The sequence below is a fragment of the Rhinolophus sinicus genome, chromosome 16 (assembly GCF_057876585.1).
Source record: "Rhinolophus sinicus isolate RSI-liver-muscle chromosome 16, RSI-T2T, whole genome shotgun sequence".
In the NCBI taxonomy this organism is placed as follows: Eukaryota; Metazoa; Chordata; class Mammalia; order Chiroptera; family Rhinolophidae; genus Rhinolophus; species Rhinolophus sinicus.
This window is the reverse complement of record NC_142516.1, coordinates 15047785-15064566: the sequence shown is the minus strand read 5'-3', so window position 1 is coordinate 15064566 and position 16782 is coordinate 15047785. Positions and strand designations below refer to the sequence as shown.

The 16782-nt window shown below is 41.6% G+C and overlaps 1 protein-coding gene and 1 long non-coding RNA gene across 3 annotated transcripts in view; one reads left to right on the top strand and one right to left on the bottom strand.

Moving 5' to 3' along the window:
• LOC109447154 (uncharacterized) overlaps positions 1-16782 on the bottom strand; it is a 240793-nt gene that overhangs the window by 59767 nt on the left and 164244 nt on the right. The window lies entirely within an intron of this gene.
• TLR4 (toll like receptor 4) lies at positions 424-15042 on the top strand. The gene is made up of 3 exons (XM_019731195.3): positions 424-804; positions 4890-5056; positions 9040-15042. Exons 1-3 carry the CDS (start codon positions 712-714, stop codon positions 11321-11323), a joined length of 2544 nt encoding a protein of 847 aa, XP_019586754.3. The 5' UTR covers positions 424-711; the 3' UTR covers positions 11324-15042.

Sequence of the window (16782 nt, the reverse complement as noted above, 5' to 3'; positions counted from 1 at the left end):
GGGTCTTTAAAAAGGAAATTAAGGTAAAATGAAGTCATATGGGTGGGCCTTAATCCCGTATGACTGCTGTCCTTTTAAGGGGATTAGGATACCGACACACGAGGCAGACGGAGAAGATGGGGGCCTACAAGCCAAGGAGCAGCCTGAAAAGAAATAAAACCTACTGACACTTTGATCTCAGATTTTCGGCCTCTGGATCTTTGTGAAAAAATAAATTTCTGTTGTTGAAACCACCCACTTTGTGGTACTTTGTTATGACAGCCCTAGGAAACTCCTAGAACCCTAAGTTTCCACAACTAAAGCAATACTGGAAAACCATCATCCTAGATAGTTACACAGAGTGACCAATCAGATTATTTCCCTAAGTTCACTAACACTGAGGTCATATGATTTACTGGGATAAAAGCCAGCTTCCTCCTGTGGTGACTCCAGCCACTGGTATGCAGACATTTTCTTCTTCTTCTTCTTCTAACTTCCCCTCCTGAGAAAGGGGAGGTAATTATTAGAGAAACAAAAGTCCAGAATGCGAAGCTTGCCACTTTCACTTCCTCTCTTGCCCCTTAACCCAGCTCTGCTTTGAATACAGTAATTGCCCTGGGGCACTGGAGCAAGCAAGAGGAAGAGGACAGCAGTGCCTCAGAGTCTGCCCGACAGGCGGTTACAGCCTGGCATGCTCTCACAGGTGCATTTCTAGTCCCAGAAAATGCCGGGATGATGCCTCCCACCCGCCTGGCTGGGACTCTGATCCCAGCCATGGCCTTCCTCTCCTGCCTGAGACCCGAGAGCTGGGATCCTTGTGTGCAGGTATGTGTTCGGGGTGAGTTCATTGCCTGTGTGCTTTGTTTTGCTTCTGAAAAACTTCCCTCTGCCCACAGCTTCCCACTGCTGGCTTTGGTTAGCTTTGTTTGCAAAATAGGGTCAAATTACCTTAAAGCCTTGAGAAGCCACAGGGACAAATAATTCGTGGTTACCAGGCACTAACGGACAGCCCATGGGACCGCGTTACATGTAGGACTTTAGGTTCCATAGACCCGCTTAAAATCACTCTTCTTCTGGGCTGTGTGACCTTGAAAAAGTTATCAAACCTCTCTGAGACTGGTTCTCACATCTATAAAAGAATTATAATAATATCTACTTCAATAGAGAGTTTGTGAAAAGCCTGCTTCCTGTCATTCCTTTCCACCGGTTGTCTGTACACTCAGCTTCAAGCAGTCACTTTGCCCCTTTGAATCTCAGCAAAAAGATGTTTTCTTGCCTCTTAATAGAAAGAACTTTCTAAGAGTAGTCCAGACTTCTGAATCTAGTCATAGTTCTATCCAGAGGATGAAAAGAAAAGAGACTGGAGAAAAAAAGAGAGAGAGAGAGACAGAGACAGAGAAATAGAAAAAGACAGAGGAAAATACAGAGAGGAGGGGAAAAACAAATAAAGAATGACATAAAATGTCAGTTAATGCAATAGTTTCTTTCTTTGTGAAACACCAAACATCTGGTTTGTAATCTCATTCATGATGGATCTCTTTTTGTTTTTCCCCTGCATGGACTTCACAATTGCTTTGGAAGCCCACGATAGAACCAAAGATCCAAGAGAATGTCCTGGGATTTAGGGTGTGGCAGGGTCAGAAACTCAACAAAAATGTAACCCACCTGAATTCTGAAATTGAGCGAATTTCAGGAAGGGAATAGTGGACTTTCACATAGAACAGAGATGGAGTTGTTACTTCAGGGACCTCTCTTCCTCCGATTCCCTGCCCACAGCCCTAGTCCTTTTCCTCCTCTCTGTAACTGCCCTGCTTTAAGATTAATGAAGAGAGATCCTTCAATCAATGTCTCCCCTCGATAAAATCACACCCGCTGCTGGCCCCTCCGTTTCCTCATGTCCCAGTCTCCAAAGTCTGCCCGTCCCCCTCAGTGTCAATCTAGGGCAAGTGCTCTGTTCCCCTGGCCTGGACTCTTGGATAGTGACTGGTCTCCTGACTCCATATCGCCCTTCCTCTAATCCACTCTGCACATTTGTGTTTGTTGTTGTGTTTTAACCTGAGGCTTGGTTCTAACAAATCACCCTCTTTCAAAACATAATAATGCTCCACAGCTATCAGAACTGTTTCCTAGGGCAGGACTTTTGTACCGGCTATTTCCTCTAGCTATAATGCTTTCCCCACACGATATTTAAACTTCAATAATAAATTGAAGTAACTACATTTAACTAAGTTTTAACTAAATAGTAGACACATTTTCTAGTAGACACATTAAAAATAAAAAGAAACAGGTGAATTTAATTTCAATAACATTTTTATTTAACCTAGTATATTTGAAATATTATTCAAAATGTAATATTTACAAAATTATTAATAAGATATTTTAGACTCCTTCTTTGGTACTACGGCTTAAATATGTGTGTGTGTGTGTGTGTGTGTGTGTGTGTGTGTGTACATAAACCATACACTGCAGTTTAGATTATCCACATTTCTCATGCTCAGTAGCCTTGTCCTAGATATTTTCATGGCTTAATGAGATATTTTGATATTTTATATTTGATGAAATATTTTCATCCCTCACTTAAGATTCAGATCTCTGCTTAAATATCACCTCCTCCAGAAGTCTTCCTTGATCACCTCATATAGAGCAACTCACTGCCACCCCCATCGTCATATTTGCCCCTAATCTTTTACGCTGCTTTATTTTTATAGCACATCACTATATATACATAGTTCATTGTCTTTCCCTTTGAAATGGATCTGTAAGAGGGCAAGATCATTGTTAGTCTTTTTATCACTGTATCTCAGTGCCTAGCACATAGTAGTTGCTCAATTTATATATGTCAAACAATTAAAAATATTGTCATAGGACAAAGTATGAGGCCTCTCCTTCTCTGGCTTCCCTCTGGCTTAGGGTTTCACCACTCCCTCCGTATGCCAGCCAATCTAAACTAGTTTTGCACTCCTTCTTACTCACACTCATCTTTTTCCTCTTTCCATGTATCCAAATCTTGTGCATCCTTCAAGACCCACCTTAAAAAATCTCTTTCTTAAAAGCCGTTTACCATCTCGGGTTCCAGAACCGATCTCCACCTTTCCTGAACCACAGGAAATATATTTATGGCTCTTTTCAGTAGTGTGAGTTATGCTCCTGCCTTAACCCTTGCTCTGGATTGTGAGCTCACTGACATCTGGAGCTATATCTCGCTGGTCTTTGTACTGCCCAAAACACTAAACAGAAAGTGCCTACTATCTGGATTGAAACAAACCTCCATTCAATCAGTTATTCATCTATTTATTCCACAAATCTTTATTAAGTATCGACCATCTATCTGCCCAGCTCTATTCTGAGTGCTGGAGACATAGCAGAGAGTGAGACCATCCAAGCTACAATCTAGGGAGGGAGATGAACAACACACACAGAACCCTCACACAGACAGCATCATGTTTGATGGGGATGCATCCTGTGAAAGAGGATAAAGGAAGCGTGCATGGCACCATCCTCTATTAGACAGCACCGTCTGTGAGTCAGTGAGGCTCTTACTAAGGGTAACAGTCACGGGAATGCAAATAAAGCACAGCGTAGGGAAGAGAGTCAATAATATTGTAATAACGCTATATGGTGTCAGATGGGTACTAGACTTATCGGGATGATCACTGCATAAGTTCTATAAATGTATAAACACTATGCTGCACACCTGAAACTAATAGAATATTGAATGCCAACTATAATTGAAAAACACAAAACAAAACAAAAACATTTTTAATTTAAAAAACGGGTAGCGTTGTGCTCACTACGGCAGCACACATACTGAAAAACAGGGTAACATTTAAGCAGACATGTAAATGAAGTGAGGGCCTGAATGTATGGCCTGTGGGATTTTATATTATTTTATCTCTTTGAATTCTTTAAAAAATATATTTGGAAGATTAAATTGAAATATATAACACATAAGAAATATGCTGGCATATAGTAAGAGATTAATATCAACTCATAATAATAAATGTTAACATCTATTGATCAATTACACTGTATAGGCTTTAAGATAATCCCTTTAAATACCTTATCTCGTTTAATCCTTTTAACAGATTCTATTGATACAATATTAAACAACAGAAAGCCAAAATTTGCTGGCTTAAGCAAGACTAAAATAATCAGAGAATTTAGAAATTAAATGGGAGATTAGAGAACAAGGGCTTACAAAGAATTTGGGGACGTATAATAGAAACCAACACAGGAACTAAGTTAGTACAAAGTGCTTGACGTTATTTACTAGGTTCCACCCCGGCGTACATGCACTCCAAGGATTTGTTTCCCCATTTCTGTATTACCTGATCCTAGGTCAATAAGCCAAGGGAACAAACACAACAGGCAAAAACTGGGCTATGACTAAGGGAGGTCTGGACAGCTTGACTGGCCGTCTCCCCAGAGCTGTCTGCAATGGGGGGATACTTAGAAAAATAAAAGTCTTGCCCTAAATCACATGGAAGAGCTGGGGTGAAATCCCAAGTGTTTGGACTCCAAAGTCTAAGCTCTTCATCACTTGACTCTATATTGCTGTTGCTAAATGCTGCCATTACCATAGAAATTAGAACACTGCATACATGGTAGGTGCTTTCCCTTGTTAAAGTAGAGTAAGATGTTTTATAAGTATGAAGTGAGTAGAAAGATGGATGGGTGGATGGGTGGATGGGTGGATGGATGGATGTATGGATGGATGGATGGATGGATGGATGGATGGATGGATGGATGGATGATGGATGGATGGATGGATGGATGGATGGATGGATAAAAGAAGGTTGACTGGCCCCCGTGGTTGTAGTAGAGGCCTCCCAAACTCTGGCCTAGGAGAGAGGACAGGTCTGTTGAGGTGCACGCAGGGTAACACTGAATCTCATGTATGATCATTGCAGGTGGTTCCCAACATTACTTACCAGTGCATGGAGCTGGGTCTCTACAAAATTCCTAGCAACATCCCCACGTCAACCAAGAAACTGGACCTGAGCTTTAACCCCCTGAGGCATGTACGCAGCTATAGCTTCTCCAACTTCTCAGAACTGCAGGTGCTAGATTTATCCAGGTAATGAATAAGCTTTTAGACACTGCACAAGGTAAAATGTTCATTGTTCTCAGATGTCTATTTGCTGTATATCTTTGGGCAAGCCGCCTCCCATCTCCAGGTCTCAGTTTCACAGATAAAAATCTGTGAAATGAGCAGTTGGACAGGAGGCAGTTTCTAAGGATAGTTCTATCTTTTAATTTTCTTTTAAGCCAAGAGTGACAATTGACTCAAACTCTTTCATCAGCGGATATTATCAACCACTTGCTGGGCACTCTGCTATGAAATAAGAGTATATTGATGTATAACATGCAATGCCATCTATCAAGGAGGGCATACTCATGTGCCCTTGAAAGAGTTAATATGTTAAAATCCTGAATGTGGTGCTGGGAACATAGTAGACATTCAGAAAATATTACCTGATTTTGGTTTTGGATTTTGAACCTGAGATAGCATAGTGATACATAACGGGAGGTGATAAGCTCTGTACAAACTACAGGCAATATCTTGTGCTGTTCAGAAGAGGGGAATTCTCTGCAGTGGGTAGTCAAGACAGATTTCATGAACTGAGTGGGATTCAAATAATGCCTGGAATATTAAAACTGGAGTAGAGGATAGGGAATTAGGAAGATACAAGCACCCAAGGAGAAAGATGACAAGATCAAAGGAAAACATCTGCTGTGGGCAGTGAACAGTGACTAAGATTTTCTTTTCTGATGGAGGAATATATCATTCATTAGGACAGCTTAAGTTATCATCATTATTTGGGCGGGGGGACGGGAACTGAATCTTAAAATTCCTTAGGGGCCTGACTAAACAATCATGGACTATATTTAGATAGTGGACTAGATAATGAATAAAGAATATTCCCAGTAACGTTTGTGAAAAATACAGAAACATTTCATATAAGGCTTTTTTATAATGGAAAGTCTTTTATTGTGTAAAAGAAAAACTAACAGCTTAGTGTGGAAATTCTCTTCGAGAGTGGAGATTTCTGTAAAAGAGTGAGCATCTGATGTTTTATACTCTAACTGGGGTATTGATAGAATATAACAAGGAGGAATGGGGCATTTTAAAGGCAGTGGTATAGCTCCCAGAGCCCTGTGGGATCAGAAGACCTGAGTCACGTCCTCCTCCAATACGTACAGCCATGTGGCCTGAGGCCTGTCACTCCGTCTCCCTGAGTCCCTGTGAAGCAGAAGTGATGACATTTACCCCACAGGGTTAAGTGTGATAATGAACGTTAACATGCTATATATATTAAAAACTTTATAAAGGAGACTTTATAAGATTAAAGTATTATTATTATTATTATTATTATTATTATTATTATTATTATAGCATTTCAGTACTGTCTACATTTCTGTTTCCTTACTAAGAATTTTGTCAAGAACCGTATTGAGGTAGACAGACCAACCCTCCCCTTTTCTTAAACAAGAAGTAGTTTCTCATCAAACAATGCCCACTATAATTCATCTTTGATTCACCACATACCCAAGGAACTTCCCTCAGACAACATAAATATATGCGCAGAGAGGCCAGCTTCCCCTCTGGTTAGCCAGTAGAAGATTCTGAATTAGAGCAAGAACAAACAATAGTACAATAATATCCCTTGCCTACGTAATTCTTTATAACGTTCACATACAGTTATTCAACTAGTTCTCTATGGATGCTTTGTGATAGACCAGGAAGCCTTTTTTTTTCCCCTTTAGAAACCTATCAATTTCTTTCTTTCTTTCTTTCTTTCTTTCTTTCTTTCTTTCTTTCTTTCTTTCTTTCTTTCTTTCTTTCTTTCTTTCTTTCTTTCTTTCTTTCCTTCCTTCCTTCCTTCCTTCCTTCCTTCCTTCCTTCCTTCCTTCCTTCCTTTCTTTCTTTCTTTCTTTCTTTCTTTCTTTATTTATTTTTAAAGACAAGGAAACAGAGGTTTGGAGAGTTTAAGTGATTTATCTATGTTCATGCAGCTTGTTGGGAGCAGACCATAGATTCAAGTTCACCTCTCCTGCTTCCAAGTTAAATATTTTCTTCATCTTAGTACTCTACTTCTCTAAAATGATAAGTACCCTTTGATGAAACAGAGACACAACAAGACTCTTCTAGTCTTGCCTGATGCTTAGAGTGACATATACATAAGATCGTGGGCTATAAAATCATATAACTGAAAGCAACTTGAAAAATAACCAAGTTCAGCTGCCTCGTTTAGAGGAAATGTAATAATGGAAGCCCAGAGAGGGAGACAATTTCTCAAGATCACACAATACAAAAGGCAAGCAGAGACACCAGGTTCCAGATGCCTTGGCCCCTTTTCCATTGTTCTCTCTGCTGCACCACTACCATCTATCCAATCACCAATCAATAATAAAATCTTGGCTCGTAATGCTTTTATTACCCATTGTCATACAGGGTGGCATGCAGGGTCTCACCTCCCGCTCCCCACATAAGAATGCAGGATATGGTGAGGCCAAAAAGGAACACCCACGGAGTCATAGGTAGGGGAGTCATACCACTATAGTCTCACTGGCAGCTGGGTTGGAGACACAGGAAGCAGGAGCCACACGATCCGCAATCTGCCATCCACTTCTCTCTGCCAACCAACATCACTTGCTAACTGCAATCCGCTCTTGCTATCTCAGCCACCATCTTCTTGCTAGCCCCCATTTGCTGCTAGCGTAGCCACAGCAGTTATATTAGTGGTTACTGGTTATAGCTGACGGCCAACTAGCTGATGGCCATCCAATCACAGTTGATGGCCATTTACTACCTGAGCCAGCACCTTTCCCCATGAGGCCGAGAGCCTGGAAACTGCACTCCCGGCTCTGTCCCCACACCCATGAACCAACTTAAGGGGATAGGCAAGTGAGGAACACTGCAAAAGTCATTCAGGTTGGACTAGGAAAGGACTCATTTGCAAACTGTACCTGACAGGCCCTTGCAATGCGAGCAGGAGTTCACCACTATCTCACTGTTTGTTGGCTGGATAAGAGCCTGGTCTCTAGGACACATCTGTGAACATTCTCTAAAGCATGGCTTCCATTTCACTTGGGGTAAAATTAAAATTACTTTTCTGGTCTGAAAGTCTTGGCCTTATTGTAACTTCCTTTCTTCACAACCCCTTCTCACCCCGCTCGCCATCCCTCTCTGTACTCCAGACACAGATGTTTCTCAGGGCTTCTCCACGTATGATGGCTGCTGTCTAACTCAAGCCTATTTTTTAATTTTTTTGGCAATTTTTTTTTCATTTTAAGTTGACATAAACTAACTTGAGGCTTTGTATCTGCTAGTCTGTTCACTTCCTTTCCTTGTTAATCCCGACCCATCTTTCAGGTTTCAGTCTAAGTGTTCTCCGAGAAGCCTGCTTTGATCCCCCTTATCTAAGCCCGTTCCTTTGATGTAAACGCTTATGACAGACTTTTCTTCCATAAAACTAACTCCTATCACCTGTTACTAACATTTATCTATGATAACGACAACTTTCAAATATCTCGCTATCATACACGGAGAACATTTTATCAACATTAAGGATATCTGCGACCTGGATGTGCAATTTCTGACGTCTTTGAAATTGACATTCAGGAGTCATTTCTCATGCCTAATGACTAACTATCTGTATCATCTCTACCAATCAGATCTATGATCACGTTTGCCTGTGGCAGGGAATGGCTAAAGTTGATCCAAGGCCGTTCCATCCCTTATCAGCTATACAGTTTCTATGAGCCACAATTATTGATCCTTATCTGATTTCCTTCCCATGAATGTGCTGTGTCTGCTTAGCATGTGTGCCTACTGTGATTGGAAAAACAGTTTGTCATTGTGGCTAGTATGATAACACCAAAGCTTGAAGTTTCGTGTTTGTTCATGCCATCGTCAGCCTTGTCTGATGTCTTTGCCTATCCATCATACAGCATGTCAAAGGTGTGTGAAGATCTAGATGACTGGGGCTGCTGTTTTCATTTGGGATTTTCTATTGAGCAGACTTATGACATAATCTGTATCTATTTTCCCTATAGGTGTGAAATTCAGATAATTGAAGATGATGCATTTCAGGGCCTAAAGCATCTCTCCACCTTGCTATTGACAGGAAATCCTATCCAGAGTTTAGCCAGGGGAGCCTTTTCTGGACTATCAAGTTTACAGACCCTGGTGGCTGTGGAGACAAACCTAGCATCTCTAGAGGACTTCCCCATCGGACACCTGGAAACCTTGAAGAAGCTTAACGTGGCTCACAATCTTATCAATTCCTTCAAGTTACCTGAATATTTTTCTAACCTACCCAACCTGGAACACTTGGACCTTTCCAATAACAAGATCCAAAATATTTATCATAGAGACTTGCAAGTTCTGCATCAAATGCCCCCATTCAAACTCTCTGTAGACTTGTCCCTGAACCCTTTAGACTTCATCCAGCAAAGTGCCTTTAAAGAAATTAAGCTCCATGAACTGACTTTGAGAAGTAATTTTAATAGTACGGATGCAATGAAAACTTGTATTCAAGGCCTGGCTGGTTTAAAAATCAATCGATTGTTTCTAGGAGAATTCAAAAATGAACGAGTCATAAAAGATTTGCACAAATCTGCCATGGAGGGACTGTGCAATTTGACCATTGAAGAATTCCGGCTGACATTCTTGGATGACTTCTCAGAGGATGACATTGGCTTTTTAAATTGTTTGGCAAATGCTTCTGCAATTTCTCTGGTGAGTCTGTATTTCAACAAGCTAGAAGGCCTTCCTAAAGATTTCCAATGGCAATATTTAAAATTGGCTAACAGTAAATTTGAATACTTTCCCACACTGGAGCTTGCCTCTCTCAAAAAGTTTGTTTTCACTGACAACAGAGTTCTGAGCCCTTTCACTGAGGCTAACCTACCAAACCTTGAGTTTCTAGATCTCAGTAGAAATGGCTTGATTTTCAAGGGTTGCTGTTCTCACCGTGATTTGGGGACAACCAGACTGAAACACTTAGATTTGAGCTTCAATGATGCTATTACCATGTCTTCGAACTTCTTGGGCTTAGAGCAACTAGAACATCTGGATTTCCAGCATTCCAGTTTGAAACAGGCCAGTGACTTTTCAGTATTCCTGTCACTCAAAAACCTCCTTTACCTCGACATTTCTTATACTAACACACACGTCATCTTCAATGGCATCTTTGACGGCTTGTTCAGCCTCCAGGTCTTGAAAATGGCGGGTAATTCTTTTCAGGACAATTTCCTTCCTGATATCTTCACAAATATGAAGAGCTTGACTGTCCTGGACCTGTCTAAGTGTCAACTGGAACAGGTGTCTCAGGTGGCATTTGGCTCGCTTCCTAAGCTTCAGTTGCTGAATATAAGTCACAATAACCTCTTGTTTTTGGATACACTCCCTTATCAACCTCTTCATGCCCTCCGGGTTCTGGACTGCAGTTTTAACCGTATAGTGGCCTCTAAGAGGCAAGAGCTACCTCCTTTTCCAAGTAGTCTAGCTTCCTTAAATCTCACTCGGAACGACTTCGCTTGTGTTTGTGAACACCTGGGTTTCCTGCAGTGGATCAAGGACCATAGGAACCTTTTGGTGGGAGCTGAACAAATGCTGTGTGTGAACCCTTCAGATATGGAGGGCGTGCCTGTGCTCAGTTTTCGGAATTCCACCTGTCAGATGAACAAGACTATCATCAGTGTGTCTGTTCTCACTGTACTACTGGTATCTATGGTAGCAGTTCTGGTCTATAAGTTCCATTTCCACCTGATGCTTCTTGCTGGTTGCAAACGTTATGGCAGAGGTGAAAGTACGTATGATGCCTTTGTTATCTACTCAAGCCAGGATGAGGACTGGGTAAGGAATGAGTTGGTAAAGAACCTGGAGGAGGGGGTGCCCCCCTTTCGGCTCTGCCTTCACTACAGAGACTTTATTCCTGGGGTGGCCATCGCTGCCAACATCATCCAGGAAGGTTTCCACAAAAGCCGGAAGGTTATTGTGGTCGTATCCCAGCACTTCATCCAGAGCCGATGGTGTATCTTTGAGTATGAGATTGCCCAGACCTGGCAGTTTCTGAGCAGTCGTGCGGGCATCATTTTCATCGTCCTACAGAAGGTGGAGAAGACCCTGCTCCGGCAGCAGGTGGAGCTGTATCGCCTTCTCAGCAGGAACACTTACCTGGAGTGGGAGGACAGTGTGCTGGGGCGGCACATCTTCTGGAGACGACTCAGAAAGGCCTTGCTGGATGGCAAACCGAGGAGTCCAGAAGGAACTGAGGATGCCAAGAGCAGCCAGCACTTAGCCACAACCCCCACCTGGGAAGGAAAGCCTCCTTAAGTGCTTCTGGCTCAGCTGGACCCAGTGCTTATTCAGTGACAAGTATTAAATGTTGCAACGTGGCAGGCTTTGGTCCAAGGGCATGTGATTCAGTGGTGCACAAGCTACCCAGGACTGGTGATCTCCTGGAGTTCCCTCAGTGCAGAGGGAATGGATACTGGGCTACAACACAGAACCTGCAGGTGGATGTTTCAGCCACTCAGCTAAGGAGTTCACGGCAGGAAAAGTCAACTCAAATCTTACCCCACAAAACTGAATTATAACTAAGAGATTGGCCCCAGTCAGATCAGAAAAGGATGTAGTTCTTCTCCTGAGGCTTTTGAATGGAAAGCACCTCATAGTTTACAGTTTAGCCATCTTAAAACAAAGCATAATGGTAGTTTCAACTGAACTGGGTCTTTGCTCACTTTTCCCTTTTCTACTGAATACAATTGAAATTCTACTTGATGATGCAGAGGCTCCTGATTCAGACCCTCGCTCTACTTTAGGTCAGCTTCCTTACAAGGTTTAAAGTCTTGCAACCGATTCCTAAGGAAACCTGATCAACACATATTTACAAACAACCTGGTCATTCCTTAGCATGTTCTATTTATTAACTCATAGTCCCTGATAATAATTTTTTGTTTTTATAAATCCAGTTCTCATTTTATATGTTTTCTCTATAAACCTTTATCATAAATAAGGTTGTTAGAGACATGCTGGACATATCCATTATTAAGCACTATCTTTCAAGCAAATATGTAAAATATACTCTGTCATTCTGTCACTTGATGTCATTCTAAATTTATTACCTAGTAAGTTATGACTGTTATACAGGTAGCATTAAAATAATTTGGTTGAATGTGGCACTTACAGTAATGGGGGCAAGAAGTCCAACTTCCCGGTCTCATAATGAACAATTTGGGCCAGAGGAAGGGCAAGAGGTGGGATGACCTCAGGAGGTCAGCTCTTCTTGCCAATCCCAGAAACATATGGGCTGATATAGCTGCTGGGGACCACATAAGAAGAGTTGCAGTAAAGCTTCCCTCTGCATCAAATGAGTGTTGTTTGATGGCACATTGAATCCCTCAGGGGATTTTGAAATAATTCAAGGTGGGGAGCTCAGGTTGCTGCTTCCTGTTAGGTATCATTCCACTTTCATGACCGCATTTACAAAGAGTAGATGTTATCACTGAGTAAACAATGTCTCTGAGGTCAATGTGTGTCAAGGTAAAGGGGAGTTCTCAGAAAAGGACACTCACCCAGCTTCCCCAAGAATGGTGAAATCAAAGAAAGCAATGAGGACATTTGGAAAATACTTACAATAGCTTTACAGAGCAGTACCTTACCCTATTTTCTATTTGAGTGAACTAGACTCTCAGAGAAGTGAAGCCCAAGGCATGTACGAACGGCAGTGAAGGTGAGTGTTGGCTTTCTGCAAAGCCACAAAATCCAAAACACCAGGGGGCCTCTTTGGAGTTAGAACAGGTAAACACTATGCTGCTTCTCAGTGTCTGTCTTTCCGGTTTTGTTCTTTGTCCAGATTTTTCAGCTCTAACTGGTTAAACTTAGTATGTATGCACACTACATTTGAATCTCCCTCCAGGCCTTCATGGAAAGAAATCTGGTATAAATAACTCATTTGGTACATATAACATATATATATACATATGCATACCCATTTGTCTGGTGATTCATCGTCCAGTGAAAAATGCTTGACTGGTGTCAACCACACATTGCTGTCAGGGTTTCACTTCTCCTTTTGCCAGCTTTGAGTGTGAAGCAACAGCATGCAGTGGAAATTGAGACAGGTTTCATGCATTTTTCGGAGAGAAGGTTGCTCTTGGCATAGTACAGTTACTTTGCAGAAGGGGAAGAAGGCTTCCCCCTTATAAGTTTGATCTTTAATGGCTATTTTTAGGTCCTATTCTAATTAAATTCCCACACCATGCCTATGAGACGGGCACTAGTAATATCAGCATTAGTACCCATTAGAAAATGGAGTATTTAAAATATGTTCAATTCAAGGAACGCGATTTGTATGGGTGAGTAATCCTCTGGGGCTTTATAAAGGTGGTGGAGGGAAAAACACGGAGTGGTCTTTCCGCGAACAACATTTTAGCAATTGCTGTTTTCCCAACCAGCGAGCCCACTGTAACTGTAATTCTACAATTTCCTTTTGACTTCGCCTCCACTCATGGTATTTTCAGAACCCCAACCTCCTTCTGGATTATATAAGCTTTCTACAAATCAGCAACAGGTTCCTAGAGGATCTTACATGAATTCAGAAGAATGACAAGAGCTCTGTGAGGGCAGAGAGCATGTCTGCTCATCTTTTGCTTCTTCAGCTCTGAGCTCAACGGCCCACACATGGCAGACAGACCACATCTGTTGAGGTGAAGAACGGACGAGCCAACAAAGAACCATCTCTACAGGAAATGTTGTCTTCTGGGCTTTCCAGACAAGGTGCCCAAGTCACAGACCACAGATCCCCTGAGGGGCTCCTGGCTTCCACGGCTTTCTCTCATTCCTGTTAGCTCCACATGGAATTTCTCAGCCAGTTCTCCACCATCGTGATTTTGATTGACATTCACCAAAGAGAATGTCTACTATTGTCAATTATCAATATTATGGTTACAACCCTAAGAGCCAGGACAAAAGCAAATCAAAGACACATGTGACTAAAGATTTGTAACAATGGATAAATCAGGCCCAGTAGATGATGGGCTTCTTGTAAACAACATGCTTAGGTTGCTGTGTCTTTCTCCGGTCAGCCTGATTGAATACAGGAGTTATGGGGGAAGTTCTAAACGCTAAGCGTTCTTCAAATGGCGGGAATAAGATCAGATACTCTGGATTCTAAATATCATGGACATCAAGTGTTTTCAACTCAAAGTGAAAGCCGTGGAATAAGTGGGTGACCAAAGGGAATCAAAGTCACTGAGCACTGTGTGTGCTCATCTAATTGTTGCCATTACCTTGTGAGTTAGGTACCACTCTCCTTATCTTAATGAGGTGGAAATAGATGCCCAGAGAGGATGAGTAACTTGTCCAAGGTCTCACAGCTTATATGGATTAATCACAATAATATTTGCTAAGCTTTTGGCACATGCCTGTTACTGTTCTAATCTGTATATTAATCCATTTAATTGTTACAATGAAATGGGCAAGTACTGGTAACTGTGTCATTTCTCAGATGAAAAAACTGAGGTGCAAAGAGTGAACTGCCCAATGGAAGGGAGAGAATTAGGGTGTGAAATCAAATCAGCCTGATACCCAGGGCTGCATTCTTTCCACATCACAGCTGCCTTCATGCCCTGGGTTGTTTTACCAGGGGTAGTCAGTGGAGTGTCTGGAGAATAATGTAGACAAGGTCAGTAACTCCCATGCCATTTAGAAAGTGAAAGTTTAAATGGCAGTGTCTGCTATTCTCCACGTATTCTACAGAAATAGAGATGATACCTCCCTGTGACAGTACTAAGTGACAATTCTGAGTGTAAATGGGCTTTTGGGCACAAATTGTCCTGTTCTAATAGTCTTGATTATAATTATAAAATAATGGGTTTCTGAAAGGCTGCGAGCAATTCTGGGAATGGCAATAAGGGTTTAGAAACGACATGTTGTTTATAGGAGAAGTGTTTTGTTGGAAATTAAACCCACGTTTAGGAGAAAGGATTGTGTTGTATGCTCTTAAGAAACTATCTCACTATGTAATTAAATCAAAACCAGTCAGCTGTCAATTTGAGCTTGTCTCTCACTAACAACGCGCCATCTCCCATGAGCCATGCAACACAGGGCTGACTGACCTAAAATAACCCAGCTTGATTCTTAGCCACTGCTCCTCAGAACTCTGCCCCCCCCCCACCATCTTCCCAGGTCCTGGCTAGGAGATGCAGTCATATGGCCCAACCTCTTCCTGGTTCTCAATCTAATCTTTCTCTTTAGATTCTTTCTTGGTAGTCTTCCCACCCCCACAAAAAGGAATGAACTGTCTTCCTGTTTAAGGGGTTTCCTGGGCAAGCCCTATATGGAAAAAGGGAGTTTAAAAAAATAAAGAAGTATGTGGAATTATGTGAAACAGTTTCAGAGGTGCTGAACTTCGCACAAAATCCCCAAAGAAGCTGTCTCTGGCTTCATTTCTTAGATGGGTAACAGAAGTCTCTCTCCAAAGGTTTGAGAGTCTTCTCTGTCCCAAGATTCTAAGTTAAATTACGCCACTTAACCTAATATGTTTTCTTGTGTCTCTTCGATACTCTCTCCATTTCACGTGTTCTGTCTTCTTCTAGCCTCTTCCCTCAACCTTCTTTTACACTCAGTCTATTTTCACCAAGGATTTCAGGCAGCTTACATTTGAGGTGGTTTCAATAGGAATATTAAAAGTGGAAATACTATATCAAGATGATAAAGCTTCCCCACTCTGACTTTTAAAAAAAGTGCTTGACTTAAGAATCACTTGAGGAATTTAATTACACTGTATATTTCTATCTATTTTTATAGATATGTTTATGGTCCTTATTGTTGGAAATTCTGACTTAGTATCAGAGGTTGGGTTTAAGGAATCAGATTAAGGAATCTGTATTTTGAAATATTCCCCAAGTGACTTCAATGCAGATCTGGGGATGACAGTTATAATAGAAAATGGAGGCTAATACCCCACGTGTAATATGCTTACTGGTTTTGTCCTTGAGACTTATTGCTAAGATTCAGAACAGCCAAGACAAGGTCAAAGGAAAGAAGACTCCCCCTTTTGGACAGATAATTTCTCTTTCTTTCACACTGTAAATTACTTCTCAATGCCACCAGATCAGACTCATTGGGATACCAGCGCTGGCCTGTTCAATTCTGAGCTTACAAAATCCATTGAGACGTTGTGACCGAGTTAATTGTTTAGTTCTCCTAGTTTCTCCTAGTGTGTTGCCAATTTCCCTTCTTCATGCTTCAGGATAGCTGAGACCTAGCATAAACTTATACCAGAAAAATGTCATGATCTGCCCTGAACTCTCTCAGGCATCCGCTGCCAATTTTAGTGTTTTGATTTTTCATTTCAAAACAAAACCCATCAGGTCCACTTTTGCAAACTGACTATTCAGGTTGCCATTGACTATCAAGATTCCAAAAATGGTTTTCTCTGGGAAACACCAGGATCTCCTGTGCAAAGACTTGCTGGGCCAGTGTCAGTCTTCCCAGGAATATGTTTTTCAATATTATTGGGGGTGGGGAGGTTGGGGCAGTGAACATTCAAAGTTGATATTCAGTAGCTTTGACCTCTATGTTTGAGATCCTGAATCTTCGGGAGGTGTCTCCTCCTCCCCAGTGGGAGACATCTGCTGTAGAAATTCCTACTTGCAAAGAGCTATTTTTAACTTCACAGCTCGTGGGCAAATCTCTGGCTGTTCCGCTCACTGCTGGGACCTGCTGAGACCTTTGTGCACGCCATCTTTGGCTGGGTTGACGGTGCTCTCAGTGTCTTCTCCAGGTAT